At 39.6% G+C, this 21,902-nt stretch overlaps 2 protein-coding genes across 11 annotated transcripts in view; one reads left to right on the top strand and one right to left on the bottom strand.

The window, feature by feature from the left end:
* KCNJ15 (potassium inwardly rectifying channel subfamily J member 15) overlaps positions 1–21,902 on the bottom strand; it is a 37,313-nt gene that overhangs the window by 7,431 nt on the left and 7,980 nt on the right. The window contains exons 1-2 of one of the 10 annotated variants that reach the window (XM_083801234.1): positions 16,377–16,673; positions 16,120–16,270 (exon numbers count right to left, since the gene is read on the bottom strand). The exons of 5 other annotated variants lie outside the window; for them this stretch is intronic. In XM_083801234.1, coding sequence (XP_083657360.1) covers positions 16,120–16,175 — 56 coding nt within the window. In that variant the 5' untranslated portion in view covers positions 16,176–16,270; positions 16,377–16,673. Of the gene's footprint in view, positions 1–5,921; positions 5,946–16,119; positions 16,271–16,303; positions 16,336–16,376; positions 16,674–16,942; positions 16,967–21,902 lie in introns of those variants that run through there. 4 more of the 10 variants (XM_083801231.1, XM_083801237.1, XM_083801230.1 and 1 more) reach the window with 4 other exon arrangements.
* Positions 163–21,902, top strand: part of LOC310897100 (uncharacterized protein) — a gene marked incomplete at its 3' end in the record, with an annotated part of 33,811 nt that continues 12,071 nt past the window's right edge. Inside the window, exon 1 of the mRNA XM_083830290.1 lies at positions 163–308. The remainder of the gene's footprint in view (positions 309–21,902) is intronic.

Here is a 21,902-nt window from a genome sequence, read left to right as displayed (position 1 = left end):
TAGGCTGATGCAAGCAAATAGGAAAACAACCAAGTAGGGAGTGAGAAGGCAAGAGATGACTCAAATCTTATTGAGGTTAATAGAGAAACTCCCCGTGATTTCACAGGTCTCTGGATCAGGCCTCCAAGTGGAGAAAAAGCACATACCGCTAGCTTCTGAACAGCTAGCACACTGCTAGTGAGCCGTCTGTCCATCCTTCCTAAAATCCAGCCTCTGCCATGGGTTCTGCAGATAAACAGGGGACTTGGCTGTGCACCGCCTTCTGTCTGGAAACCTTCATGTGCACCAAAGTCTTCTTTCAGAAAGAAGTAAGTAAACTGATCCATTTCTGAAACTCTTATTTATTTTTTTTTCCTCTTTGGTAATACGGTTTATACAATGCTGTTGGAAAAGAGAGACACCAGAAACCTGTTCTGCTCTTTTATTTTTAAGAATGCCTTTTCAATTCTTTTGAATGTCTCCCTTGCTGTATACTTCCACTTCAAACTCTCCTTTTTCAAATACTTCATTAGCACAGCTTAGCATTCAAAACCTGCCTCCAATATGATGCTTTTCCCACCCACTAACCCTTTCCCCGTTCTCGCTGTGCAAATCTTACCTGGCTCTTTCTACACGGACAAGTCTAAACAGACTCTGGGAGCCTGTCCTTTCCATTTCTGAGGAGCTGAGTGCCAGAACTACCCTGCAAGGCTGACAGGAGCGTTATTGTTGCATTATACTTATCGTACTCATACTCTGTAATTCCATGCTATATCACTGACCTCTTTCATCAGCTGTAAAAACATTAGTTACTCCTCACATTAGGCCTCTGACACAGGTAAGCATCTCAGCAACACCACACTGGAGAAGATGAACTAAAGAGATGATGGGAGTGATGTCTTATCCCACTCAGCAGTAACAGTCAATACTAGGACCAGGACTAGAAGAGACCCTAATAACTACAGCTGTCCTGTTTTCTATGATGCTTTCAGGGCCTTTTAGTAGCTAGGTCCTGTCCTACTTTCTCCCTGAAGTATTTCTCTTTTCCATGAAGTTATGTCTCATTATGCTATTTTCCTCCATTTTGAGAAATAGCCCATTCCTCTCCTCTTTCCTGCTCTCTGTGAATCAAAAGATTCAAAGTAGTTATGCTTACCACAACACCAGAGATGTGTGTAGATGGTCAGCAGAGTTGTTTCTCACAAGACTGCACACTGGTTTATGTGCTACAGATATCTTACTTCAGGTTCACAGCACCTATTCTTGACCTCTCTATTACATGGTTCCATTTTCAAGGGCTTCAGTTTTTGCAAGGCCTCAGCTGTTTGGGCTGAGGCTTTTGTCAAGACTGGTCACAAGCAAACACACGTTCTTATTAATTTGTTTACTTCATGTGTCAGTCAAGACAAAATAGCCATTTCCAAAGTTAATGCCGAGACTATATGCTTTGGGGTGTTTCTACACCTATGTTAAAACAGTTTGGGTGTCTTTTTCTTTGGGAGTCCAGAAGCAACATAAACATTCTTTGGTGCAGACACTGAAGCTCACACTGTCCATGGCCAGCTGAGCACCCTAACAGCTTGATCACAGAGTAACCTTGATGCCTTCTTGCTTTCTGTCCTTATAAATCCTCATCCATGCAGTGGTGTAGCTTAATTAGGAAGAGTAGTCTACCCATCTCCCTAGTTCCCTATTAGCAAACTCCCCTACAAGGGTGGAAATGTGGGAATGATTCGCCCCAGGCATGGGGATGAGTCTCAACTCCACCTCCTTCAATGGTCAGATTTTGGAACACAAATGGCAGCAGCCATGCAGTGCAGGGAGCCTTCCTGCGCAGGAGGGAATGGGAAGAAGAAGAGGAGGGGACATGCTGGGAGGAGGTTGAAGTCAAGCCAAGGAATGCCTCATTTCTGGCTCATCTTGCTTAGACACAAGATAAACACTGAGACATTTGGTGTCCTACAGGGCACTTTGTGACATGCCTGAACTCATAACTGTTGGGCGCCCTTCAAAATGAGTGCCAGAAACGGAGGCACCTGCACACTTCAAGCACTTCCAGCTCAAGACAGAAGCTGGGCAGGGATTTTCTGCAAAATACTTCTTCACTTAGTCAACTAAGGCCTACCTAAGTCCTACTTAAGTACTTAATTCATTTTTTGGGAACCGGCTTGTCCAAAGCCAACTGCTTTGGCTCCTATGAGAATGTGCTCTCTGACAGCTCCTGCTGCCTTTCTCCTCCTGACAGGCCACCTGGCTACAGCATGCTCCCATGCGCTTGGTGGCCAGGGAAATCAGCACAGAAAAGGCACCCAGAGAGACTGCTCTGCTCCTCTCTCAGATTTCAGGTAGTTTAGCTGCTTGCCCTGAGGCATATTTTACCTTTCTTTATGCGTATCTATGTACTACTTGGTATCAGTCACCTAGGTGTAATCTCTCTGCATAAGCTCATGTGCCAAGACTGTTTCATGTTTCTGTACACAACCAAGAGTGGCTCTGTTTCCTTGTAGTATTTTAGTCACATGGTGGTGACTTTTATAACTGTATAGAAAATTATGAGCCTGAACCCATCTACTATTCACATTGTAAAGTCTGACCAAGCTTACAGGGAAGGGAGTCCCCTTTCAGGTCAATGCAGAGCACAAAAGTACAGGACTGGGCTACCACCTAAGTTTGCCAGGACTGTTATTCCCTGCCCACTATTTGCTGGTTATGTCCTAGTTTTCTCCTCTTTCACAGCACCACAGCAGGTAAAGGGCAACACCTTGATTTTAACCTCACCAGTACTCACCCACTGCTTCACAAGTTGACAAATGCCTACTCAGCCATGGATTAATAGTAATATTTGTAAAGTTAAACTCACAGCAACTGACCTGCCAACCTGCAGGTGTTTTGAAATTTGCTGGTTTTGTTTCAGACCTGAGAAAGGGTTTGTGGGACAGAAAGCTTTTCTAGTTTATTTATTTTTTTTTGTGTGTGTGTGTTTGTTTGTTTGTTTTTCTCCCAATTCATTTCTTAATCTAATAAAAATCTGGTCTCACAAACAAACAAGCAACCAAAACCAAAAGCACACAATTACTGTAGATTTTTAATTTAATTGTCAGCAGGTGGCTGAAAGCAAGTAGCAATGTGCCTAGTCATGGTTATGCAAGAAGCAGGGGGGAAAGTCAACATTCTTCTGATTGTTCACAAAAGCTAGCTAAAATGTCTTCAGTCTGCCTTTCACCAGAGCCACTTCTATCGGTTTCTCATCTACCACGGCTGGTACATTAAAGGTATTTATCAGGCAGCAGGGGGATATTTCAAATCATTTAGAGTGGTTTGTGCCTCTGGTCCCTTTCTTGGACTACAGATATTGGAGCCTCAAATGCAACTTGGGGCACCAAGTCCCAGCACCAGCCTTGTCTCACTCTGATGAGCAGGGACATCAGCTCCTACCTCTATGTCAACTGTACAGTATGAATTCATCCAGCAGCTCAGCAGCTCTCTTTTTAATTACCATCTGTAATGCCAGTTCATTGCACAGTATCCCAGTCAAGTTGGGCTTTGTTTTTCAATTAGTCATTGCACACCACGGCTCTCATAGCTCAGTGTAGGTGTGGCAGGGAGGTGAGGCTCCCTGCAGTGTGTCAGGCTATCTGCTATGGCAGATTTTTTTCATGTGACCTCTACATATGAAAGCTGCATTTCTTGTAAACCACAGCACTCCTTTAGCCCATACAATGAGAGATTACGTTGTTGGAGGAACAACCTTAGTACCTCATAAACATCTCACTGTATGTACACAATTGCAGACACTCGTGAAATAAATGCTTGTAATTTTCCATCTCTATACAATCATTAAATTTCAAAATTTAAATATCAGTCTATGCAAATAATTTTCCACTAAAAATAAAAAAAAAAAATCTGCTTCTTTTAAATATATAAAAATACACATGCTATTGAAAACCTTGGTAGGGCTGCCTGCAAAAGGCAAGGAAACCAGCAAGGGAAAAAAACATAGCACCCACAGGTCAGCATTTTGGATAAATTTCTCTAATCTTGTGCCTTATGTGGACAGAATCAAATCTAATTGGAGAAATAGCCCACCTTGACCCAGCAGGAGGATGGACCCTGTTATAGCAAAGCTTTTCCTCTGTGACCATTTCTGTGTTTCTCTTCCTGTACTGTGTAGCTGCTTTGTCCTGCTTCATCTATGCAGAGCAGTAATAAATACAGAGTAACCTGTTAATTAAGCCAGATTTATGTCTGGTCTCTGCAGGACCAGGACATACCAATGAATTTGGCCTTGTGATTTTTGTAATAGTCTAAAAGCACATTTCCAAGAAAGAGGGATGGGTTTGTCATGGTTTCATCTTTAAACTTGTTACAAGCTGATTTTCTTAAGAAGCTATTTGGTTAAGAAGAATTGCCCTACCTGTGTGAACAAGTTCATACAGTAGAAAAAGTTTTCAAAAAAGTGACGCTTCTTTCACGCTAGCAAAATACAGCCTGTGAAACAAAGTATCTACCTCTCTCAACCTAACCTAATGATTTTTAAGTTGGATGTCTTTCTCTCGTAGGCAAAGCACAAATGATGATGCTGGCACAGCAGACACACATACAGACTACTTGATTATTTTTTGATAATGAATTACTTTGTTGTGAATTACAAAGTCTGTCCTGCTTTCTCTTTGAGGTACACAACAGCTTCAAAATTGTTCATTTCTACTCCATTCTTTCTGCACTACAAAGATTTTATATTGCACCAAGTACCCATTTCCCCTGATTGTTTATACCTGATATAAGGAGAACAAGTTTTACTTGATTTCAAATGATTTTTTTGATAGATAATTAACAAAAAACCAAAACATTACAACTTTTAAATGTTGAAAAGAAAAATCAGTTCTGTCCAATAAAATCAGGACATATACTATTTCACAGGAAAATATATATGTGCACTTACATAGAAATCACAGGGTCATATCTACTGTTTAAAATAATACTTTATGGTATGTATATTTTCATAAATGTGGTGGTTATTCTGTAAATCACAAGCAGTTGCAAAAGTGAAGTATTAATGTGGGAGATTTTGATGTATTTAGAGTCAGTATTGAATGCCTCTTCATTAGCATATGTTTCTCTTAGTGTTACTCTTTCCTTTAATAAAGTTTCTAGATTGTGACACAGAAGAATGTCACGTCACAATGTGACATCCACAATGACCAGTAACCACAACCTGTGGATATGGTCTTGGAGTAAAGTCTTTGCTCAATCAAGTTTCCCTTGAGCTTTGCCAATGCAATGCCCAAGAGGACATACCACTGTCCCTGGAAGACCACTGGTGTTGCCCAGGGGCTCACACACCCCATCCCCATTCCTGGCCACATTCCCATCCTGACTTTGCAGCTGCCCCTGGCCAAGCGCTGCCTCCTCACCTGCCTTGCTGACTGTGGTCTCAGAGCCCAGGGCTGATAGAAATGGTCACAGGGGTCCCAAACATCCTCAAAACACTGCATGGGTGTATAAACAAGGGGCTTTCACCTGCTGCTTTGAAGTGGTCTAGGCCAAATTAAAAACAATAATGACACTTTCACATTGGTGGAAGGCTGCTTATTTTCAGTAATGTCTAAGAGCTTCATTTCATGGCATTTTTTTCTCACTTTTTATTTTTTTTCCCTGACCAGTCCACGGATGTGGTTAATTTAAGGTTTAAAGGCTTTTTCTCATACACACACACACACACATACATACACACACCCATATATGTTTTCCATTGAAGTCTGTGCTTTTTCCTAGACCCACCCAAATTCCAGTACATAGCTCACTTGTGTGCCAAGCTTTCATACTCTCCATGCACTGAATGGAAAAATACCCTTTTTTCCACTTCTGCACATTTTGGGGGGAGGAGGGGGAGGGCGGGTAAAGGAGATGGAGGAAAGGCCTCTAGAGGAATTTAGTTATACCTGTTATTTCAGAGCAAAGACATGAGATTCCCAGCATCCTTGGAAATACTGTTTCCACACTTGGATGGAGGTACATGGGGTCTGATCCCCACTGCTTCCTTGGACCTCTGTGCTAAGGAGATTTAAGTATTAACAGTGATAAGGTAAAAGTAGTATAAACTGCTGGCTGGCTGGTGTCTCTGTTCTGTTTATATGAAGTGTTCCAGTAGCGCTCTTCAATGCATTGATATTTTATGAGAGTGATGAAAAAAAATCAAAGTTTTATAGTGAGAAACGTTAGGGAGTTTTATATGGAAATGACAGTGTTCAGCTGTATCATTCTACACTCCATTTAGTAGGGTATTTCAGGCCTTGAGTATCTTGGTGAAAGGTGGTATGCTGAGACCAAAGGGCTCCTCTTCTCACCAGTAATATCCTGGTAGAGAGAAGACTGTAGGACCCTCACCTTTCTACTCCTGACTCTGTTTTCCATCCTACAAGGGCCACAGTTGTAGCTCATGGGGTGGTGAGAGCTACCAGGCCATGGGGAAGGGGCCAGCAAAGCCCTGTTCCCTCCCTCTGTTGCATCTGCAGGGTGAGCCCCAGGGCCGTAATAACATGCAAGCACTATGCAAAGACTTTTGTATGGCACTGTCCTCCATGTATATTCTCTGATGTCCAATTACTGTTGGTCCCCCTTGATTTCTTCTCACTAAAGGCATTAATAAAGTCTCTCTGGCTTACAGACCCACCTAGTTTCATAAAGCCTGTTGGAACATCATTTCTGAAGCCTCTGCTCGTCTACCAAATTAAGCTGAAATTAGCCTGTGGATTTAAATATATGGACTGTTTGTATCCCTTAGTCGTGAGGGAACTGAACTGAAATTAAACTAGGTTAAGTATTTAGCATTTCTGCCAAGAAAATGTTATCATTGTACAGAACATTATTGTCACTGTTATACTGAAAATAAATAAATAAATAACAACTATATTTTTTTTTAAAGAAAAAGATATTTCCTAAGCCAGTAGACTAGGAGGTTACTTAGTCCTAGATTGTATGCCATGCAGATAAACTCAAAAGTAATCAGAGGGAAAAAAATATTTGTTTTCCTCATTGCTTTCCCAAATTACTCAGTCCCTGCCAATTTCCATGACACAGACCCCTCAGTCTGCAGCAGAGACTGTGGCTTCTGAAAGAGAGGAAATAGCATGAAAGTACTGGTGCACATCAATGTTTTGCAATTTTCCCGCCAAACCAAAAAAAATCAAAACAAACAAAAAATGCACTGAGATTGAACAAAAAGAAAAGTTTTTCTGGCCAAATAAATAACAATAATAATGATAATAATAATAATAATAACAATGCTATTCTGGACTGAAGACACTATTTGTTCAAACCAAAACAAAACCTGTTACTCTGATTTTATGTTTGTATAGATATGTGTGTATGTCCAATTTAAATCAGGTGAGGAACAAGACTTTGCTTGAAACGAAAGATCATAATATCTATCTTCTACAAAGTCAAAATAAAATTTTATACTTTTCAAAATTGTTTTCAGACTTCTTTCAGCTTAGGCTGCTTTATCTTGTTAACATGAATGCACTAAATCTTACATCTGACCTAAATCTGCATTTTCAGCTCATAAGACTTTTGGCTGAAAAATCCCACTCTTCTGTAACTGGAAAGGCCAGCTGGGTTTCCTGGCTGCTTCAGTGACAAGTGAAACTTGTGCAGTGAACTACAGTCCATCCTAGCCGAAGACAGCAGAAGCAATACCAGCCTGTACTGCTGAGCTCTGAGGATTTAACTGTGTAATTCACAAGTCATTTTCCTTTGTCTGATAGCTTCTTGGGAATCTCCATGAAACCTCTGTGGTGCTACATTACAACATGCTGAAAAAAAAAAAACAAACAGTGATAATGTGCACAAACAAGAGAAAAAGCTCATGCTGGTTTTCAAAGTCACTATATTTCCTTATTCTGAAAGGAGGTTATTTTGCTTGTTTATTTACACATACCTTATCTTTATGACTGTTCCTTTACGATCCCTTGTCATCTCAAAAGCTCAACAATCTTTTACAGTTGGAAACCTGGGAAAGTCTAACTTTGATCACTGAAGTAATTAGACTGAATAGGACATTGTTCATGTTCTGTTGGGAACAGTTTCCTAAGACGTTCAGAATACCGCAAACTTATTTTTAAAAGTCTACAATATTCAGCAACTTCTACCTTGTGTTTTTGTAGGTTTTCCAGATGCTATGAATTTCAGAAATTGCTTTGATGTTTTCCAAGCAGCCTGATTTATGGGAACAAAAATACTACCATTCCCCAGTTTCTTTCTGTCACCCTGTTACAAGGCTTGATACATCAATGGAAATATAGTCTGGCTGAAGAGTCCAGGCATAAAGAACAACCGGGGTATGAGGAAATCAACTGCATTTCCCATAAGAGATCATTCATTCAGTGGAAAAATCAAACTTTTTGATCTCTAACCTCCTGTACTTTTCCTGTAATATTTAATTTTAAAAAGACACAATTTTCTTTGTAAAACACTGTGTAACCAGACCCAGCAGACACTTATGTGTCATTTTAGTACTATTGACTAGAATTCATATTTAGTAGATAATTGTTGAAGATAAGTGATTGCAAAAAGTAGCTACTTAAGATTATGAATATATCAAATTGCAGCAGCATGTTTCAAATGAAGTTAGGATATGGCATTGCTAGAAAGTCTCAGAGACTGTTATTCCACTAGGCAGCTGACAGCTTAATCGCAATACTGAAAACTCCTTTGACTGCCCCGGTGAAACCCTGTCACACCCGTTCTTTCCCAAAGCCCATGTTCTGCCTGAGAGTGCTTCTTCTACTCCACTCACAGTACAGTTCAGACACCTTGTCCGCAGGCAGCTTGATGCCATAGCATCTCCAAAATCCACCTTTTCTTCATATCAGTCAACCAGAATTTCAGTTCTTTGATTAGCCATTTCCCAATGAGCCTCTTGTTCATAGTCTTTCTCATCTGTCTCAGGAACAAGTCACTCAAACTTCTAGAGTAAAAATTGTATTTCCTTTCTAATATTTCTACTGTAATTTTCCACTTCATTCATGGAAACATCTCTTTACTTCATACCCATAAAGCTCATGCCCTAACATTTCCACAACTACTGCCCTACTATTCATAACTTTGTTTTCTTCTGTTCTTTCTTGATAGCTCACTGCTGTGTCTTATGAATGCTTGTTCCTTGGGATTTTTTGTTCCCTTCATGTTTTAGGCACTTCTTATTACATGCCAGACCAGCTTCCCATTTGACATATATGAAATTCCACCACCACCACCTTCCAAACAAGTCCAGAAAATACACCTGCTTTGAGACACATTTCAACTTTAACAAACATCTGCTAGTCATCATGTTCACCTAGCAAGTAATATATCTGTGTTGCGTCATGCCTCACTTGCTGTTAGATTCGAAATCATTTTAAGCAGATCTAAAGTTTTCCTGTTCTTTGTTCAGCTCACTGCAAAGCATATTGTCGACCTACAGCATGATGATAAATAACATGATCAGATTATAAGATATGTTCTGCATCAGTATTGATAACAAGCGATTTGTTTTCTTGGAGGCACCCCTTCTTCAGGAAGGCTCTGACTACCACGCTTGTGAGGCCTTGGATGTTTCTTCTTTATCTACCAGTAAGTTTTGTCTGAAAGAAATTTGGATATTTGTTTTTCTTAAAATTTGCCTGGGAATTTGAGATAACTAGAAACCTCAATGTGAGACACTAGTTCTGATTTGGCTGCCAAACATGTACAAAACTGAACCACTGGAAAAGGTACATACACTGTAAGATCAGTTATTGGACTCCCTAGGCTGAATTCCTCTCTGTTCACTTTAGAAATCTAAAAGATTTCTGTCTAGTTAGTCCTCTAAATTACTAGAATCAATGGAGAAAGCTTGACACCTCCACCCAGCGAGTCTATCCCTTCTTTCTCTATTCCTGGACATGCCCATCTCCCTGCAGTGCCTGAAGATCTGAGACCAGATCTCTAACTTTTAGACAGCTGAGATTTACCTTGTCCTTGCACCTGCATAGCAAGTCCAGTGCTTCTGAGAGGTGGCAATTTTATTGCTTGTATGGAAATCAACTGTTCCAGCATACGTGAAGGTACACCCACACTTCCTGGTAGCACCAGGCTTACGTATGTAAATTGTATCACATATGTGTATACCTCAACAAGGAATATCCTAAAGAAATATATGTTAATCTGACCCATACTGATGAAAACTTGAGGGTTAAATCCTATGACAGATGTGTGGTGTGGAATCCAGTGTAAGATTAAATAACTTGGTGTACTTTTCCATCATACATATAGTTTAGTTATCATAAAAGAATGTATGTTATGTACTGAAATAGATGAACAAGGTTCTTCTGTAAAAAGCAAACTATCCAGGACACTGAAACAAGGCACAGGGATATGTCAGCTCTGTTTTACAGGTTCTTGCCAATGACATTCTGCACCATATGTCAAGTTGCTTGTCCATGTCATCAACATATACACTGTCACCACAACCCTTACCAAAGTAAAGAATCATCCTGCTTGTGCTTCAAAGGGCTTCCTCATGTGTAATGTTTTTACATACGCACCTCCAAAAATGATTTCTGGGTCTCCCTGCAAACAATCTATATCCCACATCTATTTCAGCTCTGCTTTTTCACACCCACTAATGTCCTGCATCTTTTTCACCACTGCTTCTTTCAAAGGTTCCTCTTTTCACAGTGCTGATCAAATCTGCCCCTGCTTTTCACCATGCCTAAACACCCGTTCAGCAAGATAGAACTAGTAATCAGCTGAAGAAGAAAAGAAGACTAAGCCAGAGCCATTCAGTGACATGTCATGTCTTCAGGTGAGCAAAGCTGAAGAATAGGGCTAATTTATTTCTGTTAATAGCATCTGTAGTTTTGGGAACACAGCAAATTCTGAAACTTTGACCATTGTTTTCTTCTGAAGCTGGGGAATGGGAAGCTGATCCTCATCCAAAGAATTTTGTGGATTCCAGTGTTAATGTTTAAGTTCACATAGTATTATTAGTAACATGCTTAAATCAGTTTCTAGTGAGAACACAAAGGTCATTGACTTCTGTGACACTTTCAGTCTTTATTCAGCAGCATGGGTGGTTCAAAAGTTTCTTAAGATCATTTAGATTAATCAGAAGCAAAAGCTTTTCCTTGATTGTCTAATCATTATTTACAAGATCTAAACAAGTAATGTAGCATTTAAAGACCCCCCCCACACACACACACTCACACACTCCTATGTTTTAACTATTTGCAAACCAGAAATGCATCTGCAAAGGCAGAACCCTGCACCTAGATGCAGTAGGAGGATACGCCACTGGGATCATTCTGCTGGACTGTTTTCTTGGACCTTGGCACATAAACATTATAAAATAGTCTTAAAATATTATATGTTCCTTATCACCTGAGACCTTACCTAGGGGAGGGAGATTTACTACCAATAAATACTATTCTGAGTCATGGTCAAAGCCCAGCTATGATCATTTCATTCTGACAGAAAAAGAAATCAACACTAAATTTTAGATATTCTTCTTCCAAATATATATATAGCATAAATATATAGCAGCTACATATATATACATATACACATATATTATATGTAGCTGCTACAATAGAACAGACCAGGATTGAACTGGACCAGGTACTTGTTAAAACCTGGGGTGAACCACCCATAATGTTGTGGCCTGTACTGAGGAAAGGGGGTGAGGTTTGTGGTCTTAAACTTGTTGACAGAATTAACTCAAGAAGACCAAAGGTAGGAGGTACATTAATAAGATTCCTGGCAGTATGACAGACCCTTAAACCTGTAAAAATCTAACTGAAATACAACATAATCCTCTGAATTTTGCTTGTTGAAATCTGTCTCACAAATGAAACCAAACAAATCTTAACTTGGAGCTCATGGTGAGATGCCACCAGCTGAAGAACCTCTACAGTTCTCATAGCAGTATTAAAAGGCACAGTGCAAACAAGAACCAGACCTGAAACCTTTTGTTTGCCCATTATACTTAGATATAAATTGCACTGTTAGTTTTCCCACACCTGCCTTAGTCGTGTTCATTCACCTCTAGTCTTCTGGAAGCATTTTACACTGCAGGTTATTTCAGTCTTTGACTCTTTTTTATGCCTTGACAAAAGATTTTCGCACCTTTTACTTAGCATATTTCACAACATGTAGTCCACATATTGAAGGCCAGCACCCATGAGCTGATGTTCACTATGTTAATTTATAACTCATAAATGGAGTCTCTTATGACAGATGCCTTTCTACCTAGTCTTAGATAAAGAGGGGTTATAATTTAAAAACAGAAAACCAGGAACAGGCAAGAGACCAACCACCATGTACCACAGAGGCCACTGAGTGTGCCTGTTAATGAGGCCCAATGCAGTAATAAAATAAAATGCAGCCTTAAAAGACTCTATTTTTTTTTTCATCTTAGGCTTTTGCATGTTCAAGAATGTTTTGTCATTTGCCTAATAAAATGAATCATATTTGCAAGTGGTCTGTGTCACCCAAACACCTCCTCAAATGTGCTGATTACCTTCAGTGTTTGAAATAAGCCCAGCCTTGCTCAAATGCTGTGAAAGTTGCAGAAAGCACACCTTTTACCCATTGCTGCACTAGCTGTAGTTTGGCTGTTTATTGTGGAGAGAGGGGACTGTTGATTGGTTTGGTGTTTAAGTGTTTGAGGAAGGAAACTTTCAGGAAACGTTATTGCTGGATAAGGCAGCAGGAAACTGAAGCCTGTTTGCTTGGGTGAGAGGCAGGAGGGGGGTTCAGAAGAGGACAGCTGGCATGAAAGTTAGCAAGAGTAAGGGCAGGAACAAGGGCAGGAAGCTTTGAGTAGGATAATCACTCGGCACAAGACAAAGGGGCATTTAGGGAGAATGTTACAGATGATCAGAAATATACAGAAACATTTTTTGGTTGAAATTTTCCTTGGAAAATTTACTTAATGATCAAAATTTTTCAAACAAATATTTATTTGTTTGTTTGTTTGTTTATTGTCAGACTGTGCAATCCAAGTAAGGAAAAGGGGACATTTTCATCATACTAAATTTTCTGCTCTTCATCATTTTATGCTAATAATGTGCCTGTTAAGTCATCTAAATATGCGTACCATTTCCTATATTGCTTCATTACTGATTACAGTAATTTATTCAACAGACAAATGTATTTATCATATAGCCTCAATTCAAAAGTGCTAATTTTAGATAAGGAAAAGTTCAAAGTGTAGAACTAGAGAGGTATCCTGTAAGCTATGGTCTAACTAAGAGTGAATCACCTCAGTTAAAGAAATGGAGATTAAATTAATCTAATCAGGCCATACTGTTGTTCCAGTTAAAACTTATTTTACTTTATCACTTTTGATTTACAAAAGAAAGGTGGCATACCTAGTATCTCTAAGCATGGACAAATCTAGCTGACAATCTCCATGAGAAAAACAAACCAGAAAGGAGTCAAATGAGGTTTTAAAAGCTACTAAGCTTCAGTTCCCAAGCTTTAGACTTCTCCACCTTAAGAGCTAGCTAAAATGCAGTATGCCCTCAAGGTCAAATTTCAGGGGCTAGTTTGAACCTAGTGGAATAAAGACATCTCTTAAGCAAAAAGCTCTCCTGGGAAGCAACAGAAAGGCAGCCCTCTCCTATACCTTGGCAGACACAACACAGGGAGGGCAGGGGATTTGTGAATATCAAAATGTATAGATCAAAATGAATCACTGTAAAATGGAAGGATGGTGTCACCGGCCACTGACACCTGCAAAGTGGGACAGATCTCCTGAGTGTGGAGGCCAAGGGACTTCTCAAGCCTTGGTGACTAAAAACTTGCAAGGCTTTTCAGTATCACCAAGGGTGTCCAGCAGACAGACAAATTCTGCATAACACCATGATATTTCCCTGAGATACATGATGGGTCCAACCTGTGTCCCAGCAGTCTGGTTTCAGCCTTTCACCATAGACAGCCCAAGGACTGCAAAGGGCTCTGTTAGAAGATGGGATTTGCCAAAAACTTTTCTCCACTCAGGTAAAAATGACTGCAGATATATTTTCCCAAAAGCGTGATAATACTTAGAGCACTCATGTTGATTCTTGTTCCCTTTCTGCCTAATCATGACCCCTAACTTCCCATGAACCTCAGAGATTGCTAGTCATACAAAGACGATTTCATACTCTTAGGAGGTGAGAAATATGTTGTGGTTACTACTTGCCATTTTTCTTCCTTCCTCCAGTCCAATTAGTAATGTATCCACTGATTTTGGCTGCTATCCATGTGCATTTCACACCATTCAGGATAAATAAACTTAGAATGAGCAGGCAGTTCAATTAATTTACAGCCAATACAAGAGAGCTGCCTGTTTGAACTGTGCCCTGTTTATTCCAAGAGCATGTACATGCTTAATGCCAAGCTATTTACCATGTTAATGAAACAAATACATTGAGTGCTAAAGAGAGCCTCAAGCCTGTAGTAACTCATTCAGGTAAGTCATTTCCAAGGAGTTAGGGACAGCTTAGCAGGAAGGTAGCTTTCAAACATTTTACATTCAACATTTAATGAATCTGTTTGGACTGAAATGTTTGATTTTAACTGTTTGATGTTCCAGCCAACGTTTTTTTTTTTTTTTTTTTTTTTTTCTAATGTTTATATACACAGGAGATCCAACGAAGTAAAGAGTTTTTAGCTTCATAAATTGGAAAAAAAAAAAAAAAAAAAAAAAAAAGTCACCCTATAATCAGTTTTGGTTTTCCTGGAAGCAAAGAGAATCAAAATTTATTTCAAAACTTTCTGAGGTTGAGCATGCAAAACAGTTAAGCTTCTGTTTTTCTTGGCCCCTCACAAGAGTACCATCTGGTACTTCACAGCTTTGGTCTCTACCTGTTCCCAAAGAACACAGCCTGTCCGTGTGAACTGTGCGTCTTAGGAGAAAGAAACAGGAGAGGAGGAGAGAATAATATTCCAGACTGCTTTAATGAAATCTGGACAAACAGAAATTTCAGCTCCAATCAGGGCTGTGGGTTGATGACTTGTTTGTTTCATTGCATGAGGAGCCAGGATAAAAAAGAACTATTTGTTTTCATTTGAAACTCTATAAAAAGTAACAGAACTGAAGTATTGTATGTACACTGGAAGACTGAAGCCCAAGTCATCTGCTGCTGTTTTTGTCTCTAGGCCATGCCTCATTTACCAGGGTGAAATTCTTGGGGAAGTTTTTGGTCTCGTCTACACTCCACTCTACAAAAGCAATGCCAGTTTGTACTGTACAACCAGCTGCACTAAGTTACTTTTCAGGCTTGTTTCCCCCCTTCTATAAACTGATTATTAGAGAGTGCAGAGAGCATAGTGACATTTTACAACAAAGCAAATAAAAAAGACATTTCTGTAATAGCAAGTTGCCCCCTTTCCCTCTCAGTTTTGAAAGAAGAAATCACAGCTAACAATAACACAGGAGAATACAGACAAAAGGTTTGGCAGTTAGGTACTCAGGCACTGTGATCAGAAAGACCCTAGCAATGCTTCTATCTGCAATACAGCTAAAGGCAAGTGAGGAAACAAGGCTAGCTGAAAAGTAATGTAGACACTCCTGGTTTACAAAGGAAAGATAGCTTTGTTGCTTTTTGCAGTCAGCAAGTCATGGAGGAAAAAAAAAAAAAAAGGAACTTATCTGTAAATTTCTTTAAAGCATGATCTCTATGAGAAAATAAAAAGGGAGGCAAAAACAAGCTACACTGAAGGAGAAGGGAATTTGCACCACAGCTCGGACTCTGATTACTGAGGATAAGCCAAACCTGTTGTAAACAAGTAATGTGAATACACATGCAAAAGTTGGAAGAAAATGCATAATGTTCTCCAACTCAGACGTTTACATTCCTTATACCTACCACAGAAAACTTACATAATCTTTTCTTATACAGATAGGTAACAGGGACTGGATAAAGTTCTAAGAAAATTTTCCCAGTATGTCAAGTAAAACTGATTTCTGCATTGAAAAATGAACAGTGACTGAAAGACATGTCTTTAAGAGCCCCCAAAGTGCTATATGTTTCTTTAAGAAAAAGTCTCTGACAAGCAAACATTTACAAAGATAGATCCAGGATCTGTCCCCCTCCCCAGCACACAAAAATATCAGCCACACACATTACAAACCTCACATTCAGTAGTTTGCACCAGTGGAAAGACCAAACCATGACAGCTTTTGCCATATCATCGCTAAACTGCTGTATCTCAAAGTTCACAAGAAGGAATAAGCTTATAAACAGATTTTTCTTTTACAGCCAGTTTCTAAATCCTTAAATTACTAAAATAAGAAAGAAATAGGAAAATAACCTACTCATTAGCTTTCAGTTCCTCAGTTTCCAAAAAACATGTAAAGCATGTATGTATTTTTGACAAATACCTCTTACCTGTAAAAGAGCAATGTTCAGATTCCTTACTAGATGTTATCGTCATGACAAGTCAAACAATCTTTTTTATAAAAGGTTGGCTGTCTTTTCAATAAAGCACATGTACACGGTTAAAAAAAAAAAAAAAAAAAAACACCCTCAGAGAGTCTCCCTTCCCTCACTGTCAGTCAAAAACAAGTTGGAATAAGTCTGAGTTGGAATTACCTGAATAAAGAGACTGGAGAGAGAGAGGGAGGAGAGGGAGGGAGGGGGAAAGAGAGAGAGGAAAAAAAAAAGTCTGAGAGGAGACTCAGTGATGTCAGCAGTATGTCTTAAGGAAATCTACAGCTGAGCCCGGCAAACCTTATAACTACATAGCACTCGACACCCAGTTACGTGGTAAGCAAATACCTGCTTAAGAGGAAACTGATGTACTTTTACAGAACGTCAGTTAATCTTTGAAGAAACTTTAGCCAAGCTGATCAAAGTCCCTTAAAGGCCTTATTGCCTAAATAAATAAGGTTACAAGTGGTTGTATAACATTAAGAAAAGAGTAAGAAAAATTAAAAGTCAACATTATTGATTACCCCTTTCCTGCTGGCAAAAGCGAGTTTGAAACTCATCTGAAACACGTTTGTACCATGGTTGTAACACACAGAGCTGTAGCAGCCACGGATGCAGTTGAAATCCCTGACCACCAAAGTTTCCAGTCTGTTTAGCCACTACGCTCTTCCTCTTTGATGACTTATTCTGGGTTGGCTTCAGTGTCTTTCTGCTCATATAAGATCAGATTCTAAAAACACAGATAGTGCAGATTGATTTGGGGGAAAGCTCTTACATCCTAGATATAGAAAACACAGGTAGTTCTGATAGGATTGGGGGAAAGCTGGACACCTTTAACACAGAGAGGAAGAGATGTGAGGGTTTTCCAGTCACAAAGCCTGTACGCTACCTTTGGTACCATGCCAGTATTCAACGGGATCCCCAGAGCTGAATGCAAACAGCAACAGTGAAAGGGGAGACACTACAGCACTAGAAAGACTAACATGGTTGTCCTTGGATACTATTCTGTGCCCATATTCCCAGAGATACTGCTTCCAGGAATTAGATATTTCAACAAGCTAGTCCAGCACAGCTGTAGTTCCGCATCACCCGCAAAGACATCCCATGGCCCAGCCATTGCTGGGTTGCCTTCACTTCTTTTTGCTCAGGGGAAAGGAGATCAGCACAAGGTGAGTGGATTACAAACAAAATCCTTCCCATCTCAGATTCATAGAGAAGACATTAACAAAAGTAAAATCTCTCCTTTCCTCAACAGAATAGGTAAACAGACATTTAAATGTCATTAACAGCCATGAATAATGTCATGATATGCAACCATAGGAAACTGGAGGCTGGAATCCTGCTGTCATGTGGTAAAGTATGTAGGCATTCAGGCAGTGCCAGTAGGCAGCAGCTGTTTTGCATTTAAAAAGACAACAGTTAGATGTGATTTTTTTTTCTTTGCCAGAGACTAAAGAATTTCACACGACTTGGATTGTTCCCCAAATCCATGAACCTGTTGCACTGGTATCTCTTTCTCTATATTTACTATGAGGGAGATGGCAACAGCTCCTATCAGTTTTCATTACAAAATAAATGCTTGTGAATATCTTTTTCTGCTTTCAGATAGGCTCTTCTATTTGCAGAGCCCTCTAAAATGTCATGGATGAAGCACCTATACTAGAAATTCTTTTTCACCATCCAATTACATTATGTTTAGCTGTAACTGAATTTGCATTATTAAAACTCCCCAACTGCAACTTTCTTTTTCTTTCTTCTGGCAAAGTTTGAGAACCTGCCCAAATCATAACTGATTATGGATACTCTAATGTGCTAGTCCCCTAGTCCCACACATCTCCCAAATCAGCATCCACAGCAACACAGCACGTGTGAAATCAGCTGTAGTGTAAGGGATCATTAGGAGAGGTTAATACTGGGATATGCTCAGAATGAAGCTTTTCACATTTTGTGCAAACACACCACAGTTCAGGTTTTAATTACTGTGCTGTTTTGCTAATACCCTATGGATCCCTATCACATTCCAGAAGACAGAGCAGTGGGACAAAGGGATGAAATTTAAGTTGTATATGCATTTCTCAGTTTTGCACATTTGACTTGAAAATGGCAATACCTTTCTTTGAACATAATTTTCCATTCATTTAGCAGAGAGCCCATGAGAGACTGGGGGTCTTAACAGGACATGACAAATACAAAACCTCTCTCTGAGGAAGCTATGGTGAAGCTTCAGGAGATGACTGAGTTGATCTCACTGCTAATGGGCATAAGAAGTAGTCTTCCAACTTCTCATTCCCCACTTTCCTTCTGCTTTAACTGTGCTGTTCCTTACCAGTAAGCATCCAGAAGGGGAGAGGAAGAACAGGACACAGGTTGCCATAACCTAGCTGCCTGGCAATAGCTGCCTGTGCTCAGCCCTTACTTGCCCTTTGTTACAAGCAAAATATCTTAAACAAGCTTCATTTCTCCTTGGGTGACCACAGGCTCCTGGGTTGTTCCCACACCGCTGCTTAGGCAAGCTAAACCCCTGGAGAAGTTAGTTTGTTAGTTCATGCCCTCCAAAATGTGTAAACTCACATGTTGTTTCTTCAGCTTTACCTCAGTGCTAAAGTCCATAAGCCTGGGCCTTACAGTAAGAGGTAAGTGTTCAAAAGTTTGGACTAGATAAGTTGAAATACTTATCCAAACTTACTCGATCAATAAAGCTGAGAAGGATGTCCCAAGATGACAAGAGGTTTGCTTGGGGCATTTTCAGCTCTTATGTTGGCTTTGTGTAGAGTGAAGTTAGGAAAAGAGACAATAAAACTAGAATCCCTGGTAGAAAAAGTTAGTCCTATGCATCAGACCTGTTACTCCAACTTATCTTGAATCCAAAAGTCAATTCTTTTACTGAAAAAGTGCTCTGGACTTCTCAATTGTTCAGTGCCCTCAGGACATAAGCATGTGCCCACCAGGCATGAGGAAAACCACAGTGACACTTCAAGTCTTACCTATTTTTCTCAGGATCAAGAAAATAAAAAAAATTTGCAGTTGCTGTGAACTCCAAATTCATGAGATAAAAAAAAAAATCATGTGCATCATATAAATAAAGAAACATAGAATCAATGTGTTGGGTTGGAAGGGATCTTAAAGATCAACTAGTTCCAACTCCCTGCTGTGGGCAGGGATGCCACCCACTAGACCAGGTTGCCCAAAGCCCCATCCAAAATGGCTTTGAACACCTCCAGGGATGGGGCATCCTCCAGGGATGGGGCAACCTGTTCCAGTGCCTCACCATCCCCACAGCAAAGAATTTCTTCCTAACATCTAGCATAAATCTCCCCTCATTTACTTTAAAACCATTCCACCTTGTCCTATCACTGTCTGCCTGAGCAAAAGTTGCTGTACAGAAAAACGTGTTGTTATATAAAACCAGACACCAGACTAGAAATGAACCTTGCACAAAATAAATTCAAGATGTCCTGAGCAAACATGTCACCTAAGAACAACTAAACACCTCTTTGTACTTTTATGCACCTAAATATCTGTGTAAAGCTAATACTTGTCTCCCTAGCCCAGATCTTCAGAAGCACCAAGGAGCACAGCTCCCAGAGAAATCACACTGGTGCCTAACATTATGGCATATGTGGTCCCCTCAGGACTCAGACTCCCACTGTAATATTGATATAATAGAACAGGCAAACCTTATAGCCATTTCATGACAATTAAAGTAAAGATAGGGAGGAAAAGCACAAAAATTTACCTCTTATAATAGTGCGTTTATTTTTAACGCACCTTCTAAATCAAAACAATTTGGTAAAATGTTCAATTCTGCCGGCTCAAGGCCAGAAGCATTCTGCCATGATTCATGGCACTCCTCATTCTGCAGCAATTTCAGTTCTGAAGCCCAAACACTGCTTTTATGTTTCAGTACTAAACTATTGGAACTTAATGTTTTCTGCATGTATCAGCTGGCTTTCCACCTTAATCTACACAAGCTATTTTTTCTATTTTTATTACAGGCTTTTGAAAAATTACATCAATAATACCAAGGCCTTCATTTAATAGAAGTGTTAACAAAAAGCTGGTTGGAATGCTGCCTAAATTGTCTATGGGCTCATTACTTCAAAATCTGTCTTGATTTGAAAGCAGATACTATAAAACCTATGCAGCAGAAACTATTCACATCATGCTAACAAAATGTAATACACAATGCAGAACTAAGCCCAAATACCATTTTCTCAAACATTATTTGAATTATACCTAGTCATTCAGTATGACACGCCTCCAGGACTAAAACTACCTCTGCTAAAAACTGGTAAAAAAATATACATTGCTGTGCACATGAAAGAGTTTAATTAAAAAAGTAAGACAGTAACACAAAATTTATTTTCTTATAACCTTATTAGAAGATCCCCTACAGCTAAAATTTTACTGACTTTCTTGCATGGAAATAGAAATCTATACTTTCCAAACCACAACACTTGAATACATGAAATCAAAAATATTTAATCTAAAACGAGATCTTGTTAAACACAGAGAAACCCTCTGTGTGAGAACTTTGCACTTTCTTTACTGTATGTTTAATTGTTTTAAAATAGTCTCCTTTTTTGGGCTATTTTTCTGGTGTGCGTTAGAGTATTTACTTGTAACTAACTCTAAACTGTGAATCAAACCTTTCGTCTGCTTCTTATTGACAGAGTTCTTGATAAAACAGACTTCACTACACATATTCCTCCAAATTAGTTAAAATTTTGGACCTGAAGGTGCTTTAGGAAATGCAGTTCTCCAAGCATGTAGATGCAAACAGGCACATGAAACTTCCCACTCCAAAGAAATCATTACCCATGTTCTCTCACTGCACGTGTGCATTGGTAGGACCCTTGATCGATATCTTTCTGTGTTCTTTCTTTTGTCACCCCTTTGTTGACATTGCAAGAGTGGCTGTACCAAGGAATTCGCAGCACATTACCTAGCCTGCCACAGTTTAAAGCAGTGGTGTGTGTACAAGCCCTCCACCATATGTTCTTTGCATTATGAAAGGTTGTGGCTGACAGTGTTGTTCCTAAGGGAAATTTATGCACATGAAAAGCATATAATTGGAACGGGATTTTATTCCACTTGACGAGTTTCACACGGAAGGATCTGGCTGAGAAGAGCCCAGCTCTGTTCTCAATGAAGCAAGCGGTGATCTTCTTGGAAACCGTGTTGCCGCAGCAGTTAGTGCTTTCAAAAGCTTCAACTTCAGCTCAAATAGCTTGGCTTTGTAAACAGAGCAATTGCTGAGATGTGGCTTATCTATTCACATTAGGGAAGGTGTTCTTTATCTGACTGGCTCAGGATTTCAGAGCCTCAGCAAGGCTGCTGTCAGGGTACAGAGAGAATTTTGATGGTGAACCTGATCTTCAACATTTAAGCTCCTGCTCAGAGGTGTTGCTTCTTGATGACAGAAGTACAGACATACTACTTTACCGCCCAAGATGTCAAAAGAATGACCAGGTGGTAGAAAGT

The sequence above is a fragment of the Anser anser genome (assembly GCF_964211835.1).
Source record: "Anser anser genome assembly, chromosome: 1".
NCBI lineage: Eukaryota > Metazoa > Chordata > Aves > Anseriformes > Anatidae > Anser > Anser anser.
This window is presented reverse-complemented; position numbering and strand designations above follow the sequence as displayed.